Raw genomic sequence first — 20,860 nt, 5'->3', positions numbered from 1 at the left:
GACAAAGGGGAATAGCTCCTGTGACAAACTGTGTTCGATGTTTACACTGTGCAGATCAATCATCTCATCATATTCACCCCTTGTGAAAAAGGATAGAGATCGAGCAGAGGAATCCCACAGGACCTCTAGTTTACCTTGAAAATCCATAACTTGTGGAGAGCTGAATTCCAGCGAGTAGGTCAGAACTTTGCAAATGAGTTGAAACTGTTTTGGTGCTGAAACTTGTGGGTTTGTGCTGGTGTCTGTGTAAAGTTCTGAAAACTGTTTGTTTTTCCATTCCAGCCCATAAAGGGGACCATACAGGCGATCCCCACTGGATGCTTCGCTGGGAAGATGTTTTGCACCAATGCCAACACTCCAATCATATTTCTCAAAAAACTGAATTGTCCAGGAAAGATTATCATTTGTGCTATTCTGAAGGAAAACCCTTTGAGAGACACATTCTGGTGAGTTAGATGACAGTGCCTTACAATCTGAAGACAGAACAAAATATTGCCCTATGGTCTGAGGGTCAAAGGTCACATCTGTAAGTTCATTTCTGCCCCAGTAATGGTTATCTGGGAGGTCTCTCTGCAGCTCTCTCCGCCTCCTCTTCTAATCCATGGATGAAGTCTACAGCGCGGGCTTTCTCCACAGCCTCGTGCACCCCTGCAAACCTCTGCAGAAACATATGGGCATCTTCTTCTGACAGGGCTGCTTCTATGTTCTGTCGAGCTGTTTGGATGGCTCCAAGACGAGCTGTGACTGAGCTTTGCACTTTGTTCAGGCCGATATCACGCAGCGCTGACACCCTCTTCACCAGATACTCGGTAGATACCTCCAGGGCCTTTGTTTGCTTCGTCTCCCAGCTCTTCAGCGCCTTGCCCAGATTATCTCGCTCGGCCAGCGCCTTCAGCTCCTCCCTCAGCTTCTCCACCAGCATCTTGTGAGCACTGGGAAGGCTCTTCATGTTGTGCAGTCGGTGTTGATCCTCGATAGAGCAGGACACGCACACGCAGGTGCGGTCGTCCAAGCAGTAGTACTCGAGGAGTTTGCCATGCTCAGGGCAGCGGACGGCTCCAGAGCTCAGGCCCCCGGGCGTTGTGGGCTTGGTCAGGGGGTGAGTCTGCAGCAGGACCGGCGTGGTGAGGTGGGCCTGGAGGTGCTGAGCACATGGAGATCTCACACTTGAGGCAAGTCTTCAGAGCGGGCACCTGCGTGTCCACACACATGTCGCAAAGGACCGGTTGGAACTCCTGCTTGGGTTCCTTTCTTTTACTGTCTATGGGTTCCTCCTTGATCTTTCCCGCTGTTAAATCTGGTCACGGTCCTACATGTGTTCCTCTCTCCTCCTGTTTCATTATCCTAATTATCAAGAGCCCAACACATTGTTCAATGTCCTTCAATACCCGACTTCAGTGGATTAGGCTATTAAAGTTAATCAGTTAGAGCACTGGGCTTGTTCTCCACCCTTGCTTAGCCAGTAATTTTGTTCCATTGCTGATTTTGGATCGATTAATTGATTATCCATTAGCATTGGCCTAATATCCCCCAATTTAGGATTATATAAAGAAAACATATGTTATAACGTCTTGTGCATATTTTTATATATGCCCTTTGTCTTGTTCACATAGAGCAGGGGTCTCAAACTCAAATGAGCTGGGGGCCAATTCTGCCAACGTCATCTGATTGGAGGGCCGGCTATTTCTGAAAATGCAATGTTCTTTTTTTCAAATACCACACAAAACTGCAAACAGAAAGTGCAAGTGTTTTTATCTAGTTTTAGACACCTGTGCTAGCAACCTTAGCTTATAAATAAAATAATGATAAAATAAATATTAATACAAATTATAAAACAAATGAAAAGCATAAAAACAGGTATGTGTGTGTTTCACACCAAATAAAAATATTTTCCTCTCATAAAGTTTTTAAACCTGGCAAACTATAAGAAAGCAACACCATTGGATTTTTATATCAAAATGTCAAAAGGCCATGGCTTGAAAGTGGTCAGAGATAAAGTCCTACTGTAAATGTAAAAATCTTTGAGTAAAACAAAAGTTTATGAAGGGGGTACATTTACCCATCTAATTTGCCACTGGATGGCAAGCACCTCAAATGATGCTCCTTTCAGTAAATACTGGATGAACATATTTGAGCAGGTTTACTTTTTTCATATTGCCCACATAACAAATTAACAGGAAAACACCTAAGATGTATACCAACACCTAAGATGTATATGGTTTCTAAACCACAAGGCCTACAATAAAGTATTCTGGTCAAATCAGTTCCTATCGCGGGTAATCTGAGTACCCAGAAGTTCGCATCATATTGCGGGTGACTTTGTAGTTTAGAGCCCCATTTCTACTAGCCCTGCTGTCTGTATCACGTCCATTACGGACACTATCATTACGATTACCATTGCAACCTCCAAGCTATGTTGGACAGAGGGTCGAAATAAGCATGGTATGCTTAGTGGACACCGTCGTATAGGCTACACGCAGACGCACCTCCATTCAATAGACGATGGATCATAATCTCCAAAAGGATATTCTCCTTCAGATTTAGAATAGGTGAATAACATAGCCTACCTAAGACTTCATCACACGTAAACGTTTTTCAACATTTGGTGTAGGCCTATTTCCGCTTAATTTCTGCTTCAATTTATGCAACACTATGGCCTGCATCGCTTCCGCGTCATTACAAATGCACGTCTTTGTGTTTCTCGCGTGTAGCCTTCCTGTATGGAAGCATATGAGTAGCTTTTTTCAAATGAGAATGCAATCTGCAATATGCCATTCAAAAAGACATTACATTATGCAATTGACAATTCATTATGCAATTTAATATTGCAATTTGCAATAATATCCAACAAATTGTATTTTAATCTGCAAAGTGACAATGAAATCCTAAAATCAATTCCAATAATTTTGGTTAAAAAATAGAATAAACATGGATTGAATTGCATTCCATTTTGCCATGGTACTTCAGTCTCAAAATTCAAATGGCAATTCATTTTGCATTTCAATTTTCAATATTCAGTTTAATCATTTAACTGTCAATTCGTTTTGCAATTTAATATTTAAAGTGCAATGTAGGATTGCATTTTAAAAACATATTTGGCAAAACTGTTAATGCCAGCTTGAAAAGATTTTGGATTATTTTGGGCAAAACGTTTTGCCATCGTTTTGAGGCATTTTATTCAAATGGAAAAGAAATAGCGCCCCCCGTGATTGCATTGCACTTTGATCACGCTCTTTGTGTTGCAAAATTCAAATGGCCATTCAATCTGCCAAACGCATTGCAATCTGTCAAGTCACTCGTCAAGGCGGGAACTAGGCTACGTCACTTCCGTGTTAACGTCTTCTTACCAGAGCCCGTCTACGGGCTAATGTCTTATTAGACATTCTCTGTTCTTACCCAGTTAGCGTTTGCAATGGAGGAGTTTGCAGTCTCTGGCCGACAGACCCGGCTGTAGAGTACAGTGACAGAGGGGGCATTCGCGATTTTCAAGGGGGCACATTTTTTTTTTTTTTGGGGGGGGGGGGTGTTGGCGGCGCAAACATATCATGTCACAGTTGATGAATAATGTTAACCGTGACCGCGAGTAGGCCTAGTGTCCGCGAGACCCAGCTGTGTTCTTAAGGCTCTTATGTTGCTGCTGATAACTTTGCCAACCAGCGGCATCTTTAGTAGCATCCCCTCCCCCCAGCAATTAGTAGCCTACAAATAAGCATCGTATACAACAATTCAGCGAGATAGATTTGGCCAAACGTGGGCCCGGAGCGACCGCACCCCCCGGTTTGCTTATGAGGCTAGCCAGACCACGGAGGGGAGTCTCCGTTGTGTGTGTGTGTGTGTGTGAGAGAGAGATAGAGAGAGAGAGAGAGCAGGGCAAGGAAAGGCTGTTAGTTTTAGCCTAACTAACGACAATGGACGACAGAGTGGGCGATCTAGCCCTACTTGTCCTGTGAACTCCAAAGAGCTCCGCGATCTCCCTAGAGAGAGAGGTAACCTTCTATTCCCTCCAGTGGTATCCACAGAAGGTCTCCCCACCGTCTAGCGCCCATTAGCTGTAAGGCCTCAGAAATCTTTGAACGGACCAGGTTGACATCAAATCGGACAAGTAGGGCTAGATAGCCCACTCTGTCGTCCATTTTCAGTAATCTGTCCGTTGAGTCAGACTCGTTGACACGGTGGTGTTCTACATAATCAGCCAGAGACCTTAGTGCAGCTGCAAACTTCTCCATTGCAAGCACTAACTGGGTAAGACGTAAACACGGAAGTGACGTAGCCTAGTTCCCGCCTTGACGAGAGACTTGACAGATTGCAATGCGTTTGGCATATTGAATGGCCATTTGAATTTTGCAACACAAAGAGCGTGACCAAAGTGCAATGCAATCACGGGGGGCGCTATTTCTTTTCCATTTGAATAAAATGCCTCAAAACGATGGCAAAACGTTTTGCCCAAAATAATCCAAAATCTTTTCAAGCTGGCATTGACAGTTTTGCCAAATATGTTTTAAAAATGCAATCCTACATTGCACTTTAAATATTAAATTGCAAAACGAATTGACAGTTAAATGATTAAACTGAATATTGAAAATTGAAATGCAAAAGGAATTGCTATTTGAATTTTGAGACTGAAGTACCATGGCAAAATGGAATGCAATTCAATCCATGTTTATTCTATTTTTTAACCAAAATTATTCAAATTGATTTTAGGATTGCATTGTCACTTTGCAAATTAAAATACAATTTGTTGGAAATTATTGCAAATTGCAATATTAAATTACATAATGAATTGTCAATTGCATAATGTAATGTCATTTTGAATTGCATATTGCAGATTGCATTCTCATTTGAATAAAGCTACTCATATGCTTCCATATTCCTGAAAACTTTGCGCAGCGATTTTGGGTTTGAATGAAGCTCTGGATGTCTAGCACATAGTGGAGCAGAGTACAAATGAGATTTGTCACCGTACTTGGAACTATCGTCTATTTTAATCAGTATCGTTGTTTGTCGCAATTAAAAATAGTCTCAAGGGCCGGATTACATTATTATTTTGACATACGTCGCGGGCCGGAATTGGGCCGGACGCGGGCCGGATTTGGCCCGCGGGCCGGGTGTTTGAGACCCCTGACATAGAGTATAGGCTAGACTAGCTCTCTAAACAAATCACACTGGAAGTCAACCCACAGCTTAAAAACTGTAACTGTCATGCCACAACATTCAAAATGAGTGACCACTAAAAAAATTGATTTAGGACTATAGGCTACTTGACCAGTGATAGCAATGCCTTCCTCATTCATGATGATATACCCTGAACTACATAATACTGTTGGAGTTGGAGTTTGAAATGATGGAGTAGACAGTGTGTGTGTGTGTGTGTGTGTTATGATAAGTGTATGACATTATTTAAGTGAACTAGGAAAAGTGGAGTTCACACTCTGATTTTAGTTGTGATCTCTTCAGCAAAAATATGCTCAATGAAGCTAATCAGGGGGACGAATAAATGTTTGTAGTGATTGTGATTACAGAAAGGGACCCTGTATCTCCTTCCTGAGTTCATGAGATGATCAGACTCAAAAGTAATCATAAGATCCTGGCTTTGAACTTATGAACTGAAAGACATATAATACACAAAGAAACATTAACTCCCAGCAAGTGACCAATACAATACAGCTCCAATAGTAAGGCACTAAATGCCAACAGGATATACATATATGTGATTTGTATATTCATTTAATGTCCAGATTAGGGCTGTCAAAATAACTGATTAATTTCGATTAATTAATTTCAGAAAAAATAACTGATTAAAAAAAGTAGTGCAGATTAATCGATTCCGTATGACCTTTGACCCCGAGCCGTTCTAGTCAGTAAAAATTAGAGTGTAAAATGAAGGAGAGAGAAGAAAACGTGCTGCCTAGATCATTGATTGGAACATTTACTTTTAAAAAACGGCCTGATTAGTAGGGGGGCCTATGTGTCTAATTTGGGGGCTTGTGGGATTCGCATGTTAATTTTTGGAGAGTATTATATCTTTGTTCTAGGGGTTCTTAACAGTAAAAAAAAACATGTCTCCATTTTTTGGAAGGTTTTGAAGGACCCAAATCAAAGGTCAAATTCAGAAAAGGTCAAATTTGGTGTTCTGTCCATAAACCTCACATTGCTGGTATTATAGCATAGGGTTTGGTGCCAAAAAGCAAATATATTCTACAAGGTAGTGTGCAAAAGTGGACCACATAAACAATACAACATTATAAAACATTTTTTCAGAGCACAAAGTGCAGAGATCTCTGTTAAATCAAGTTTAATAGACTTTTACATAGTACCAGCTGAAGTCTGTAAGGCCTTCCTAAGCCTAAGTGTGAAGAAAAGAAAGGGTAAAGGATCAGCTAGACAAACAGACAGGTGTGTGTGTAAGAGAGAGAAAGAGAAAGAGAGACACTACCAGCATGGACGGATTATGAACTTTCAGGCCCCTGGGCCCAGATGTATTAAGGGCCCCCCACTAATTGTTGCGTGGGACATTTTTTTAATTTATTTGATGTGATTTCCTGTATTCTGGTGCATTTTGGGGATGGCCAATACTTTATTTCAATCAGATTCATAGCCTATGTGTTGATATGATGTGTTGATATTGAGGCAATGATTCCATGCAATGGCTTGGGCCCTCTGACTCCTTGGGCCTCTGGGTTTGGGCCTGGTAGGCCCGTGCAGTAATCCATCCCTGACTACCAGTGACAGTTGGCTGTTGATAGCTGGCAGTGATAGAATTTAGAATATCGAATAACTTGAAGCACATAGTGCTCTGTTCTTCATGGTTGGTGATATTAGTGACCTTCTAGCCTTCTACATTTGAGCAAGCACATTTTCATAGTTCATGGTGGCACAGTCTAGTGTCTGAGGTGTGTCTTTCTGTTAGTCAGGTGATGGCACACATATTCTAAAAGAAACAGATTTTGGGCTATGTATCCAGTGGCAGATATGTGTCGCCTGGTGAATGACCCATCACTAGAGACAGATGCCAAATTTCTTGTTTTTGTCCATGAGAGAGTATGGAGATGGGTATCACAGATCAGCCAACGATTACATTGTTACAGTGCAGTTATTTTACAACAGAACAAAGCAGTTTGGCACAGGAACTGCTACAAATCCACCTGTAACAGTGAGCATCTGCAGCATGCTAAGATTAGCTACTAGAAATCATGTGAAGCAGGCAGGACTCCGTGTCTTCAGAAAAGACGCGGTGGGCCATCTTCTGAACCTGCAGCAACACCTGCAACTGCATCAGGTCCATCTAGAGGGACACTTGTTCAGCAGCAGCTGCTGCCAGCATAGATAAGTGCTTCTTCTGTCAGAAGCAGACAAAAGAGCGTCTTCATGAGGTGTCCTCTTTCAATGCAGGCAACCAACCAAGAACTATAAGTAATTTTGAAGTCAATGACTTTTAACAGGTAGCCAGTGTACAGATGCTAGGATGGGGGAAATATGTTCATATTTTTTGTGTGTGAGCAGCTGCATTTTGTATAAGCTGTAAGCTCTTTAGACAGGTATTATTACAGCCAGCATAATAGCATTGCAATTGCAATAGTCTATCCTTGAGATGACAAAACATTAATTTCTCGGCATCTGGTAAGGATAAGGACTTCCTTATCTTTGAAATGTTCCTTAAATGTTATGTAGTTATGTATCATCTGCTAAACAACAGGGGCCTCAGTACTGAGCCTTGAGGCACTCCACATTTTACCATAATCTGGGTAGATGGTTTGTTATGGACCTGTACAAATTGTTGACGGTTAGGAAGGTATGATCTAAACCAGTGTTTTTCGACCTTTTTTGTGCCACGGCACACTTTTGACACTTAAAATGTCCCACGACACACTAACACACTAATCCTGTGTGAAGAAAAAATAAACATACCATAGCCTAAAATTTCAAATAATACACAGATATGGCCTATGGCTTCTATGCAAGACCTGCTCAATATAACAAGCGCCCTCTGTTTCATTTGTAGGTGACTATATCTAATTTAATTGTTGTTTTGAACTGGATATGTGATGATTCTGTGAATACTGGATATGGGGCCCCCATTGTACAATGCCTGCATACCACAAATAGTGCAATCATACAATCAATGAGAGTATGTTGTTATAAATTATTTGATGCAACAGTTGCTTTTCTGGACCAGTGAGTGACATTTGGGTAATTTTCTGCGACACACCTGATGATCTCTCACGGCACACTAGTGTGCCCCGGCACAGTGGTTGAAAAACACTGATCTAAACCAAGCGAGTGCTGAGTCTTTGATGCCTATCAAATTTTCAAGCCTAAGTAGTATGCCATTGTCTATAGTGTCAAAGGCAGCGCTGAGGTCCAGGAAGACCAGTATCGATACAAGGCTAGGTTTTTTGAGGGAGGGCTTAATAACAGATGTCTTAAACGACTGCGGTACATGCCCTGATAGCATTGAATTATTTATAATCTAGAGCAAAACATTATCCAGGAAGGGGAGGGCAGTCTTAAGAAGGTGAGTAGGAATAAGGTTTAGTAGACTAGTTGTAGATTTTGATGAGGAAATTGTGGAGGTGAGATCTAATATGTTGTGTATATGTAAATGAAGTAAATGTTGTTTGAGGTCTCATCTGTGATTTTGCTATCTTTCAGCAATGGAGTATGTGTATTTGGTGAAACTGAAACTGGTTATTGATCGTATCTCTAATTGTTTGACATACAATCATAATACTGACATACAATCATACTGTTAAAAATAAGAAAATAACTGTTTTGTGAACTTTATTCAACATAGCCAGTGATTTAGGCTAAATGTATGGTGTTAATTATAGTGAAATATACAAATTCACAAAAATAGGGTTAAAACAGGTAAAAAAAAATGGAGACATACTTTTTCTCCATGTTCAATGACCTCTAAAGACAGTCCAACCACTCTCCAAAAATTAACATTTCAGTCCCACAGAAACCACATAGGCCCCCTGACTAGATGGTGTTGATAAAAATAAAGTGTTGAAAATAAAGTCCTTTGCAATGTCTGCAAGTGTTTTCATTGTGTCCCCTAGGTTATATCTGTGGCCTGAAATGCCTTGTATGTGAACAAAAAAACTTCTTCCCGAAGCACTTTTGAATTTATTTCCCCAGCATATTAGGTTATATCATAGATTATTATGGCCATTATTTGAACAGTGAAAATAATAATAAAAGAGTTTTTGAACTTTAATGTCATTAATGCTGATTATTCAATTATTCATTTGAATTTAAATATTTAAAATACTTTCACAGCAAAAATTATATATGCGATTAATTTAGATTAATTAATCACAGAGTATGTAATTAATTAGATTAATTTTTTTAATCGATTGACAGCCCTAGTCCAGATCTCTTTTCCCCACATCTTATCTATAAATGTTTGGCTTCGATTTTTCATTCATGAGTGACTCTCTGTTGTAAAAATAACAATAATCCAGTTTAACAATCCCTCATAAATGTGCAGTATATGCAAGTCTATCACTTTTTTTCTTTTCTTTTTTTAGCAGTTTTTTCTTATTCTTAACTTTTATTTTCTGTGTGGATGGATTGGTTTCTTATTTTCTTCATGCTTTGTAGGTGGATCAGTTTCATTCTGGTCATCATGTACACAAAATCCACATATGGTCTCCACCAGATACCTCCAGGGCCTTTGTTTGCTTTGTGTGTGTGCAGGAGAAAACCAGTCAGTTTCAAATGTTGCAGGCGGGGTCAGGTGAGTAGTGAAAATGAGTGGCTACCTTTTCACAGGCCTGTCATTACTAACTTAGTACTAGTATGTCAGAGCAGTTTATCATGAATAATATTTTTTTCATAGAAAATGCACAGGAGCATTCTTTAAAAAGACTTGGAAATGACACACTTACTGTACCTGTATCTCTAACAGAGGGGTGGGGTGTATTCAAGTCTTTCCATCTGTGTGCCTGTGTGTGTCTCCAATCACAAAACTTACAGACTACCTGTCCAATTTACTGCAAATGACTTGACTTTTGAAGGTCACCATATCTCGGTCCTCCATAACATTGATATGGGTCTCCGTGTCATCTGTAACTGAACATTGGTCAAAGTCAACCAGAGTAGAGGACAGGTTTTAGAAAGGTATGATTGAATTGGAGTTTAGATAAGGAGCTAAGACTCGTTAAATCTCGATAACAAACTGCTTCATAACACCCATTATCACATTTCCTCCTGTCTCTCTCATTGACACTGTTTTATTAAGGGTTTTTGATGTTTTATTTTCTGGCAATACCTTGACTCTTACTTAGAACTGACTTCAACCAGCCAGTGCTTCAAGCCATCACAGAGCTTTTGTCTTAACTTTGACAGGCACAAGCCTCAAATATCACCATCTTTTCATACAGTGTTGTATTCTTTTTTTCTCTGCATGTTGATAAATACATGTTATAACCATGTCATATTTTATGAGATACTAGCTTAGTAGGCCTAAATCTAAGACTAAATCTTTACAGTGAAAAATTATGACATTTGGCATCTGTAGCCTATCCATCCAGCCAGTTCTGTCACTTGTTTTCATGTGGATTTTCCAACTTTAAAATAGAAATGCAAAAATGATTGCTTGGACCTTGAATAACACAGTGTTAAGTTTTTTACAATAAAATATATGTATTCAGAGTATGCTGATGTTGTGCTTCTTAGTCGCACACAAATAAGATTTTATTTGATCAGTTTTCTTTTGTTTTATTGTATTACACTTCTTTCCATCATTTGCATATGTTTTGGTCCAATCCAGAAAAAAAAAACAGTTGCAGATCAGTTGATTTGAATTTTATCAGTTCATTATCTAGGTCCGTTCTCAACAAGAAAATCAAGACATATTCCATTAATCATATCTTCATATAGTATAAAAAAGCTTAGTGTAAATATGCCATGTAAGTGTGCTGATAACAATGGTGATAGTGAAACAGGAAAAGTGGGGTTCACAGTCCAATTCCGTGTCCAAACACACTAATTGTGATTAAAAGTAAGATCAGACAGACTCAACACAAGATCCTGGCTTTGAACTCCGAAACATTTGAAACACTTAAATACACCAAGAAACAGTATAACTCCCAGTGACCAAGACAATACAGCCCCAATAGTTTAAATCACCACAGACACCAACAGGACACACAGATCTGTGATTTATATATTCATTTCATGGTCTTTATCCCACATCTTAACCATAAATGGCATGGTTTCATATGGTTTTGATTTTCTCTGTGAATTATTTTCTGTTATAAAAAGAATAATAGTCCCTTTTAAAGGTGTGATATATGCAAGAGTATAGTTTTTTTCCAGCAACAACAAAAAGTTTGTCATTACTTTTAAAAATGTTTTATTTTACTTTTCTTTTCTTTGTGGGCGGCTCCGATCCAATCTCTGGTCTTCAAGTGCACACAGAAAATCTACATATTGTGGTGAGCCTCCGTATCCAAAATGACTGTCTCTGTATCCAGAATGATTTGGTTGACCTTTCTCTCTTTTCTCCAGAGTGACAAAGGGGAATAGCTCCTGTGACAGACTGCTGTCAATGTCTACACTGTGCAGACAAATCATCTCATCATATTCATCCCTTGTGAAAAAGGATAGTGATCGAGTAGAGGAATCCCACAGGACCTCTAGTTTACCTTGAAAGTCCTTAACTTGTGGAGAGTTGAATTTTGGTGAGTGGGTCAGAACTTTGCAAACGAGATTAAACTGCCCTTGCTTATCTAACTGGCTGGTTAGTTCTGAATACTGATTGTTTTTCCATTCCAAACCATAAAGTGGACCATTCAGCCAGACCTCGCTGGGAAAATTTTTATCACCAATGCCAACACTCCAGTCATATTTGTCAGAAAACTGAATTGTCCAGTAAAGATCACCATTTGTGCCATTCTGGAGGTAAACTCTTTGAGAGAAATATCCTATGGGTGAGCGACATGACAGCATCTTAAAATCTGAAGACAGAAAAAAATGTTGCCCTATGGTCTGAGGGTCAAAGCTCACATCTGTAGATTTATTTCTGACCCAGGTATGGTTATCTGGGTTGACCAGGACCAGGAGGTCTCTCTGTAGCTTTCTCACCTTCTCCATGACCTGATGGCCATTCTTGAGAATGTCAGACCTGACCTCTGTAGGCTCCACCTCCTCTTCTAATCCATGGATGAAGTCTACAGCGCGGGCTTTCTCCACAGCCTCGTGCACCCCTGCAAACCTCTGCAGAAACATATGGGCATCTTCTTCTGACAGGGCTGCTTCTATGTTCTGTCGGGCTGTTTGGATGGCTCCAAGACGAGCTGTGACCGAGCTTTGCACTTTGTTCAGGCCGATATCACGCAGCGCTAACACCCTCTTCACCAGATACTCGGTAGATACCTCCAGGGCCTTTGTTTGCTTCGTCTCCCAGCTCTTCAGCGCCTTGCCCTGTTTCTCTCGCTCGGCCAGCGCCTTCAGCTCCTCCCTCAGCTTCTCCACCAGCACCTTGTGAGCATTGGGAAGGCTCTTCATGTTGTGCAGTCGGTGCTGGTCCTCGATGGAGCAGGACACGCACACGCAGGTGCGGTCGTCCAAGCAGTAGTACTCGAGGAGTTTGCCGTGCTCAGGGCAGCGGACGGCTCCAGAGCTCAGACCCCCGGGCGTTGTGGGCTTGGTCAGGGGGTGAGTCTGCAGCAGGACCGGCGTGGTGAGGTGGGCCTGGAGGTGCTGGGCACACATGGAGATCTCACACTTGAGGCAAGTCTTCAGAGCGGGCACCTGGGTGTCCACACACATGTCGCAAAGGACCGGTTGGAACTCCTGCTTGGGTTTCTCCTTGATCTTTCCTGCAGTAGACATACTGGTCAGTGTGGGTGTTATTAGCTGCCTTTTGATCCTTTTATTTCCCGGTGAGATATAATGCAGTCTTCTTCCTTGTGACACTATGTTGCTCAGTGATAAGTCAGCTAGGCTGAAAAGTTAAACTCGCCGAGACTTCAGTATTTGACTTTAGACAAATCAAATCATCCGAGGGAATTTGTACATCAAAGGCTCACTCTCAACACACAGAAATCCACTAACGTAGCAAAATGCAATATACTGCAGCATAACATCCGCTGTAATTTGCGCGTAGCCTAGCCTATGTTACTGCTCTTGACGTGGTCTACTAATCTAACAAGACGCTAGTCTCTCCCTGTGGGTGGGTGAGCATTTTTGAACCAATAGGAAAATTCAATCTCTATCTCACAACAGTTGCTAAGTATGCTTTTTTCACCTGGGTTACATTTGCCCTCTGCTCCAATGTAATGGTGAGGATGGCTTTCACATAGTGTGCACATCATTATTAGCCTACTGTAGGCTACTGTATAGTTTTATTTATATATATATATATCTATATGTGTGTGTGTGTGTGTATATATATATATATATATATATATATATATAGTTTCTGTGGTCTTTTCTTCCCACAACCCATCAGGAGATGTTCCTGACTGTATATCCCTGCAAAACCATAACGTTTATAACATGCCAATCAAGATGCTGAATATCATGTTAATAACCAGGATATAAGTGCAGTTTGCAAAAGCTAATGGTTGAAATTACAAAGAAAGCAGTAGATTAGCCTATTTCACATTTTCTTTCAAATTCCACGGCATAAGGATGTTAGGTCAGGTTCATAAACCAAATGTTTCTGAAATGTTACTGACAATGAACCTGATGTGTAGTCTAGTTTTAAAAAGTTTGATCTAAATTGCCTAATTTCACAGAGCTGGTAGGCCCTAGGCCTATTTCTTTTTGTATAACATTAGCATTTTAGATGTACAGTCTTCAAGTCTTTGTACTTGTTCTCTGCACAATGACAATAAAGTTGAATCTATCTATCTATTGTGTTGTTGGGCTTCTTGAAATCTGATTCTCTCTTGTTCTTTCCCCTCTGCTCCAATGTAGAGAATGACTTTCACATGGTTTGTGTGTAGCCTACAGTATTACTGTGTTAATCTAATCTGTATAGTTTCTGTGGTCTTTTCTTTCCACAACCAATCAGGAGATGTTCATTGACTGCATATCACTGTAGAGAACCACCGTGATCACAGAATTCATAGTTTACCTACCATTTTACCACTACACCCCTGCCCCCAACTATTGAGAGGATTTCTTTAAAGCAAACCCATTTCCTAAAATCGTAGGCCAACTTCTTCGTGCATAGGCTATTTGGATTCCCTTGACCAATTGATGTGTATCTAATTAGGCCTAGGCTAAACTAGCTCTCACATAGGAAGTCTCAACCTGATAGGCTACTGTCATGCCACAACATTCTGAATGAGTGACCACCACTAAATGATTTAGAACTATAATAGGCCTATAGGCTATTCCTCGTTCACAGTCATAAACCCTGAACAGCATATTGTTGGAGTTTGAAGTGATGAATTAGGTAGTGTATGGGGGAAAAACTAGGTTAGGCTGCAGACAGCAAAGAATTTGTAAATGCGCCGTGTAGACATCCGTGGAAGACAGCCATCATCACTGGCAAATGAAATCAACGGGGCCGGTTGCTCCCTTAGTGGGCGGGCCATGTGAGTTTTTGTTTACGACACCGTCGCAAAACTCTTATCGTAGCCAGATTTGCAGTGATCAAATTAACAGCATTGTCCGTGTTTGTATGGAAACGTTCAAAACTTTAGTCTTTGGGGGCAGTGACAGACCACAGAACAAGAGACGAATAAGAAACGAATGCTTTCAAGAAAAGTCTTCCGTGACTCTTTTGAGAGAGTACAATGACGTTAAAAACATCCAATTTGTTGTGGGTAGCAAACAAGCAAGCCAGTGGATAATAACGTAGCATGCATCGACATCGTTGAACAGCCTTTAAGCAGGTTTCGACTACGTGGTAGGCTACTCTTTGGATTAAATGCAGACCAAAACAGCAGTGGTTATGTGATTAAATGTCACTGTCATACGTTTCTGTTTGAACATCAACCAGCTAGCTTGCCAGTTTTTACAGTTTGCTAGCATAGTCCTCCCAAACCTGGTTTACCAGGGTTTTTTTGCGAGTTGCTTTTGTGTAAGGGAAGTTTCTAACGAAAACAACGGGCATTGTGAAAATGGTTCCTGCCCTCACTCTCTTTTTCAGCGTTTGCCTTCTTTCTCCGGCTATCCTTTGTGTTTGTCTAGCATGATGGCGTCGCAAGGAACCTTATATTGTAGCTAGCATAATATGCACTTAGTCCATTCCCTGTTTGAAAAAGGTAATCTGTCAAAATTACGTGCCTTCTAAATAATACCTCCAGTGACGTGGGGCGACTGGAGAGTGCAGAGGACACGGGGGAAATGGAGGGTCACATGCAGCCGAGAAGGTACGCTGATACGGAAAGGATGAGGGATGAGTGGAAGGATGTGGTGGACGTGCACCGTTGTCACATCTGTGGCTTCACCGCAGGTGATGTTGGTAGTCTCAGTGTTCACCTCAGTTCAGCGCATCCCACCACAGTTCAACCTCACCCGAGCAGGTATACAAGCAATGTGGAGCATGGCCAAAGACAAGAGGAAGAAGTGGAGGAGAGGAAACCGTTGTCAGTGTGTTTGTCTGGAGAGAGGAATCCGAAGACTCCTAGAGGACTGGATGCAACTGGAGAGGTTCGAGCTGTGTGCATGTCTGTTGAATATTCACTTATTTACTATGTCGAGGAATATTTAAGTGAGGAAGTGAACATTCGGAAAAAACACAGCATGTGTTAGACTTAACTGTGTGTTGGGCTTAATTTCTGTTAAGAAACATAATCTTCTCCACCAGTATAATGATTAATCTGACAGGCATTGTGCATTGTTTCCTAGTGGGTTTAATGTCATCTGACTCTTTTCCTTGATGACGTGTATGATCCTAATAAAGGTCTTCTCTGTTGCCAGGGTTTTGAAGATAATAATACCAGTAGCAGGGAATCTACAGAACCCACCCCACTTAATGGAGTCACCAAAGCTCAACAACAACAGGCATCTCTCAGGTCTGCAACAACATCATCCCAAAGAACAACTCCGCCTTTTGTACCCGAGAGGACCCAGGTGGGGCCACTGCCCAGCTCTCCCGCCACCCCCGTCACGGCCACCAGCGGCCTCAACCGTCCACACGTGGTCTGCCTGCCTCAGGTGGCCGAGCGGCTCAAGCTGGCGTGGCAGCGGTCGGACCCTGTGCATGAGCTGGATGGCCAGCGGGCCCTGGTGGAGGCCTTCAACGCCTTCCCTTACCCCACGTCTCAGGAGACCGGGGCCCTGGCTCGCCAGTGCGCCCTCCCCGTGGACGACGTCAAGACCTGGTTCATGATGCAGCGCGTGCGCTACGGCATCAGCTGGGCCGAGGAGGACATCCGCGAGACGCGCCACAAGCTGCACACGCTCCACGGCGGGCCAGAGCAGAGCAAGGAAGTGGAAGCGGCCTCCCCAGGGACCGTCACGCCGGCAGTGAGGCCCAGCGAGGAGGAGATGATGATGACGGTGGACGAAGATGACCAGTACGATTATTACGATGAGGACGACGACGGCGAGGAGGAGGAGATGATGCGCGCGTTCGGAGCGACCGAGGGCATGATCGCCGAACGCAAACGGGAATATTTGCCTGCGGCCCTCTGGTCAGCGCCGCCTCTCACCCAGCTGGAACCTCCTCCGGACGCCGGCAGCCTCCAGAGGACCGCGGCGGGGGAGTTGCACCATTTCCCCCTGCACCAGCCTCCCTTGCACCAGCCTCCCCCGCCAGGGGTTCCCAGCATCGGTCACCTGTCGGCCAGCCCTCCGTTTGTGCTGACCGGCCAACCGTTGCGCATGCGCTCCAAGAAGTCGCGCGCGCAGCTGATGGTGCTCCGGCGGAGCTTCGTCATCAGCAACTGGCCGTCGGAGGGTGAGCTGCAGAGGCTGCAGGGCGTCACCGCGCTCAGCCGCCACGAGATCCGCAAGTGGTTCGCCGACAGCCGCTACCAGCTACGCCGGAGCGGAGGCGAACACAAGACCCCCCAGAGGAGCAGTCACGCGCCCGGGGCGGCGCACGAATGGAGAGTGGCGGCACCCCCAGACGTTCTTCCCAGGACCTCCCTCGGTGACGGCCAGCCACCCGGCGCCTCTGGCCCCGGCGGCGAGGTGGAGGTGGTCATCAAGCAGGAGGACCACAGAGACGCCTTACGAACCTTCATCCGGACCAAAGAGAGCCACGCCAAAATAGCCGCTGGGGTAGAGGCCGTCCCCAGCCTCAATGGACACTCGGAAGCCTCGTCCGCCTCCTCGGCGCCCACCCTGTCATCGTACCTGCTGCCCGGCTACCCAGGGGGCGTGCCGGGCCTCCCCGTGCCCGAACGGCACCAGCGGCTGCGTAAGAAGACGTCGGAGCAGACGGAGGTCCTGCGTCAGGCCTTCCTGCGCTGCCAGTGGCCCACGGCCGAGGACTACAGCCAGCTGGAGCAGCTGACGGGGCTGCCGCGCACGCAGATCATCCACTGGTTCGGCGACACGCGCTACTCCTTCAAGCACGCGCGCCTGCGCTGGATCGGGCCGGACGAGCGGCGCGACATCGCCACGCGCCTGGAGATGGACGCCAGCCGCGCCTGGCAGGTGCGCTGGCACAAGCAGTGGCCCGGCCTGGGCACCGACGGACCTCCGCAGCCCAGCCCCGGCAACTGGATGGACGCTAGCAACAGCTCCACCAGCTCTGTTCAGACGCTGGACGGGATGGCCGGAGGGGACTTTGACCGGTGGTATGACCTGTGGGACGGAGCTGTTCAGGGGCAGGGTGGGGGCGCTGGAGGTGGTGGACTCTGATGCATCACACTGACCCAAAATGCAAGACACCGTCGTCTTTTTTCCCTTAACTCTTCTTTTTTTTTGACCTTTTCAAAAAATTTCTTTTTTCATGTGGGATCACCTTATAATTTCCGACTAGATTTTTAACTGCCATGTTGTTGGAGCTTTGGTTTCTGATTGACAGTGGCATTTCCACTATCAGGCCCGTGTGAGCCTGTGCGGTCCATGAGGCAATTCGATTTATGCACCAAGGTTCTTTAGCCAGCTCATATATTTCTGGTGGAGCCTCAGGTGTGTTGTGGTGGCTATTTTTTTAGTGTAACGTTGCCTGTTTACACAGATGCTGAAGGATTTATGTGTGTGTCAAAATTGAATAAAGAGTTGCCCTGTTGGGCATAAACAAGATATTCAGTGTCCAAATAAACACAAAAAGGCCGTTACAACACAGCTGATGCTCCAATATATATATATGGAAATATATGAACTTGCTAAAGAGAACTATAATTATTATACTATTGCAAGGTTCAAAATATAAGTGGTGTTCATGGAATGCACTGCAACAGCCAGTTCTCATCCCCTACCTGATGGATCCATCATTGCACATTTTCTTCAGCTCAAATATTTTGCAAACATTTCCATTTTTCATTATAGTGTTATGTTAGTTGGTAGAGTGTGTTTCACGGCACTGACCTGATACGGCTGATTTGGACCCCACTAATCCTGAGCCACCTGGAGCTCAGGTCGTCCCACTTTGGCCCAAAGGGTTATCCCTAAGGAAACACAAATAACCCTGGCACGTACTGACTCACCATCATTTGGTCTGAAAGTGGAAACCGCTGCTATTTTTTAGGATTACGTTTATACATAGCCTGTAGGTCAGGCACAATTATTTGCTTAATGGTACCATCAGATAATTCAGATTGGTACTCATCAGCTATGAAAAGATAGTTCTCCCTTTGTGCTCCTGAAACATTGATTATTTATATTAGTGTGTTGCTTGGTCCGGGACCATTTTGCCTGGACCGCTAAAGGGCTGTGAGGAGCAATTTGCTGAATTTGACAAAAAGTGTATTGGATTAGAATTGCAGACCTTCAGTCCCTCAAGTATTCGTCCTTAAGGTCCGTATGGTGAAGTGCCCATGAACAAAGGATTCTCCTCAGTGGGTCATTCTGTAACAAATCAGATAAGGATTTTGCTGCACCGTCTGAGATTGTGTTCAAACCTTGTCTATGTCATGAATGGGTCCCAAAACCAAGGGCTGTAAAATATTTCTGTTCAAAACCTGTCTTCATGTTTTTAAGCCCCCGGTATTATTTAAGTATGATATCCTGGAAAACACATTATCTGGAAAGGTCTGAGACGGTGCAGGAACCATTTTCCTGAATTATGTCTGATTAGATACGGAATGACCCACATTTCGTTCCTAAGATTCTTTTGTTTATGAGATGCTTTCATTACGAGTTAAGTGTTCTGCCCTGCATATTTTGTCATCCTACACTCAAACCATGTGGTCAGACAGAGGCTTCATGTAGCTGATGAGCCAAGGTTGGAGTGTTCCAGATAGCTTCAGTTCTTTGATGGCTTTATGTTTCTACACAGAAATACTGGCTTTATAGACAGCCATCTCAAAACCATTTTTGCCTATTAAGTTTATGACACTAGAGTAAATTGCTGAAGTTCTTTATAATGTGGCATGTACTAATTCCGTCATTAGTCTTTCTTAGCAAGGTGTTTATTAAGATATGCCACAACCATGCTAAAATGCCTGAGTGTCTGTGGCAATTATTAATGATGTTGATGCATTAGTGCCATTAAAATAATTTAAAATGGCTAAACCAGTCCAAACACCTGCTTAAGGCAGGGTTCAAAGGAGAAGGCTAAATTGCAGGAGTTTAGGTTTAGAGCAAATTTAATATGCATAACATGTTTTCTTGTGTTTTTTTTTTCACTTTTGGGTTGTGGTTGGAGAATAATCTATTTTTAGTGTCTGAAGTGAATGTTATGAATTGTGTGTGGATCCCCATGTCATCTATTGCCTCACTCCAGTATTGTTATAGCTCTGTTACTTTCCAGTTCATCTGGGTCACTGTTTACTTGAATATAACTCTCAAGGTAAAATTCCAGACCTCTGCTACAAGCTGCTTTACGAATAGCCTACTGAAAAAGTTTTAAGCCCAAACATTGGGAAAGCAACTTTGCTCTGGATCCATTTGTCTGGCCAGAACAATTGACAGGTAAAGAACGGGTTAAAAGAAAATATTTTAAGTCACTTTGGACAAATGCGTCTGCAAAATACTATAACCATAACCATATTTTGAGAGAGGATCCTTGTATTGTTATTGCTTTGTGTCGGGCCTTTCACTCTCAGAAAACAAAGGATACAGTTTTGAAACCTTTTCGTTTTCTGCTGGGTCTCTCTCTGGAAAACTCTTTAAAGCCAGGACTACGTAAACACTAATAACGCTGGTCTTTGATTGCCATCCAATCACAAACGATTATTTCAGAGCGTAGGATGTCCTGTCTAAGCCATGTCCTTCTGGAGTGTGTTTGGGAGTATACATTTTATTGCACCTCCATCTCTGATTGAACTTACAGAAATATTCTCCCAGCTATAACTCTTTCCACTCTTCCCCGCCCCAAACGTATAGCAATTTTCAGCCGAGAACTTCCTCAGTCCTGAGAGACCCTTGTTTTTTTAGTTGATTCATTTTGTGTGTGCTCTTTGTGTGCTGGCCCTCTTCTGAAACAGGTCATGTTAAACCATTTCTGACTGGGCAATCCTCTTCGTCTGGCCTGGTGTTTTGAAATCACAGCATTACCTTATTTTACGTGTGTCAAATCATTTTGCGTTCGTTTGTGTGATGTAGCATTGTTCTGTGGTACCTGATTTTGGGAAAGTCTCTTATTGTGTGCACACTGAGAGTTCCGTTTTCTGTTTGTCTCTTTCAGTTGTGTAAGATAAGGGCACCATCTGTAATATCAGAATTACCCCCCATGACTGTAAACAGAACAAGCCAAGGTGAATCTTTTTATATCTCAGTTGATTTGGTCCACGTCTTCAAAATAAACACCATATATTTATAGTGTGTCTTAACTGTT

General features: G+C 43.0%; 2 protein-coding genes across 2 annotated transcripts; one reads left to right on the top strand and one right to left on the bottom strand.

Moving 5' to 3' along the window:
• Positions 1-10,647: 10,647 nt before the first annotated feature.
• On the bottom strand, positions 10,648-13,342 carry LOC143127640 (E3 ubiquitin-protein ligase Midline-1-like). The gene has a single exon (XM_076289245.1). It carries the CDS (start codon positions 12,838-12,840, stop codon positions 11,365-11,367), a length of 1,476 nt encoding a protein of 491 aa, XP_076145360.1. The 5' UTR covers positions 12,841-13,342; the 3' UTR covers positions 10,648-11,364.
• Positions 13,343-14,867: 1,525 nt separating this feature from the next.
• Positions 14,868-20,780, top strand: homezb (homeobox and leucine zipper encoding b). Its single transcript, XM_076289243.1, has 2 exons — positions 14,868-15,615; positions 15,886-20,780. Exons 1-2 carry the CDS (start codon positions 15,310-15,312, stop codon positions 17,776-17,778), a joined length of 2,199 nt encoding a protein of 732 aa, XP_076145358.1. The 5' UTR covers positions 14,868-15,309; the 3' UTR covers positions 17,779-20,780.
• The last annotated feature ends 80 nt before the right edge of the window (positions 20,781-20,860 follow it).

This window comes from Alosa pseudoharengus, unplaced genomic scaffold (genome assembly GCF_046254945.1).
Source record: "Alosa pseudoharengus isolate Yale_2024_CS ecotype anadromous, Long Island Sound unplaced genomic scaffold, YU_APseudo_1.1 YU_APseudo_1.1_scf_17, whole genome shotgun sequence".
NCBI lineage: Eukaryota > Metazoa > Chordata > Actinopteri > Clupeiformes > Clupeidae > Alosa > Alosa pseudoharengus.
Note: the sequence above shows the minus strand (reverse complement) of the source record. Positions and strands in the feature narration are given on the sequence as shown.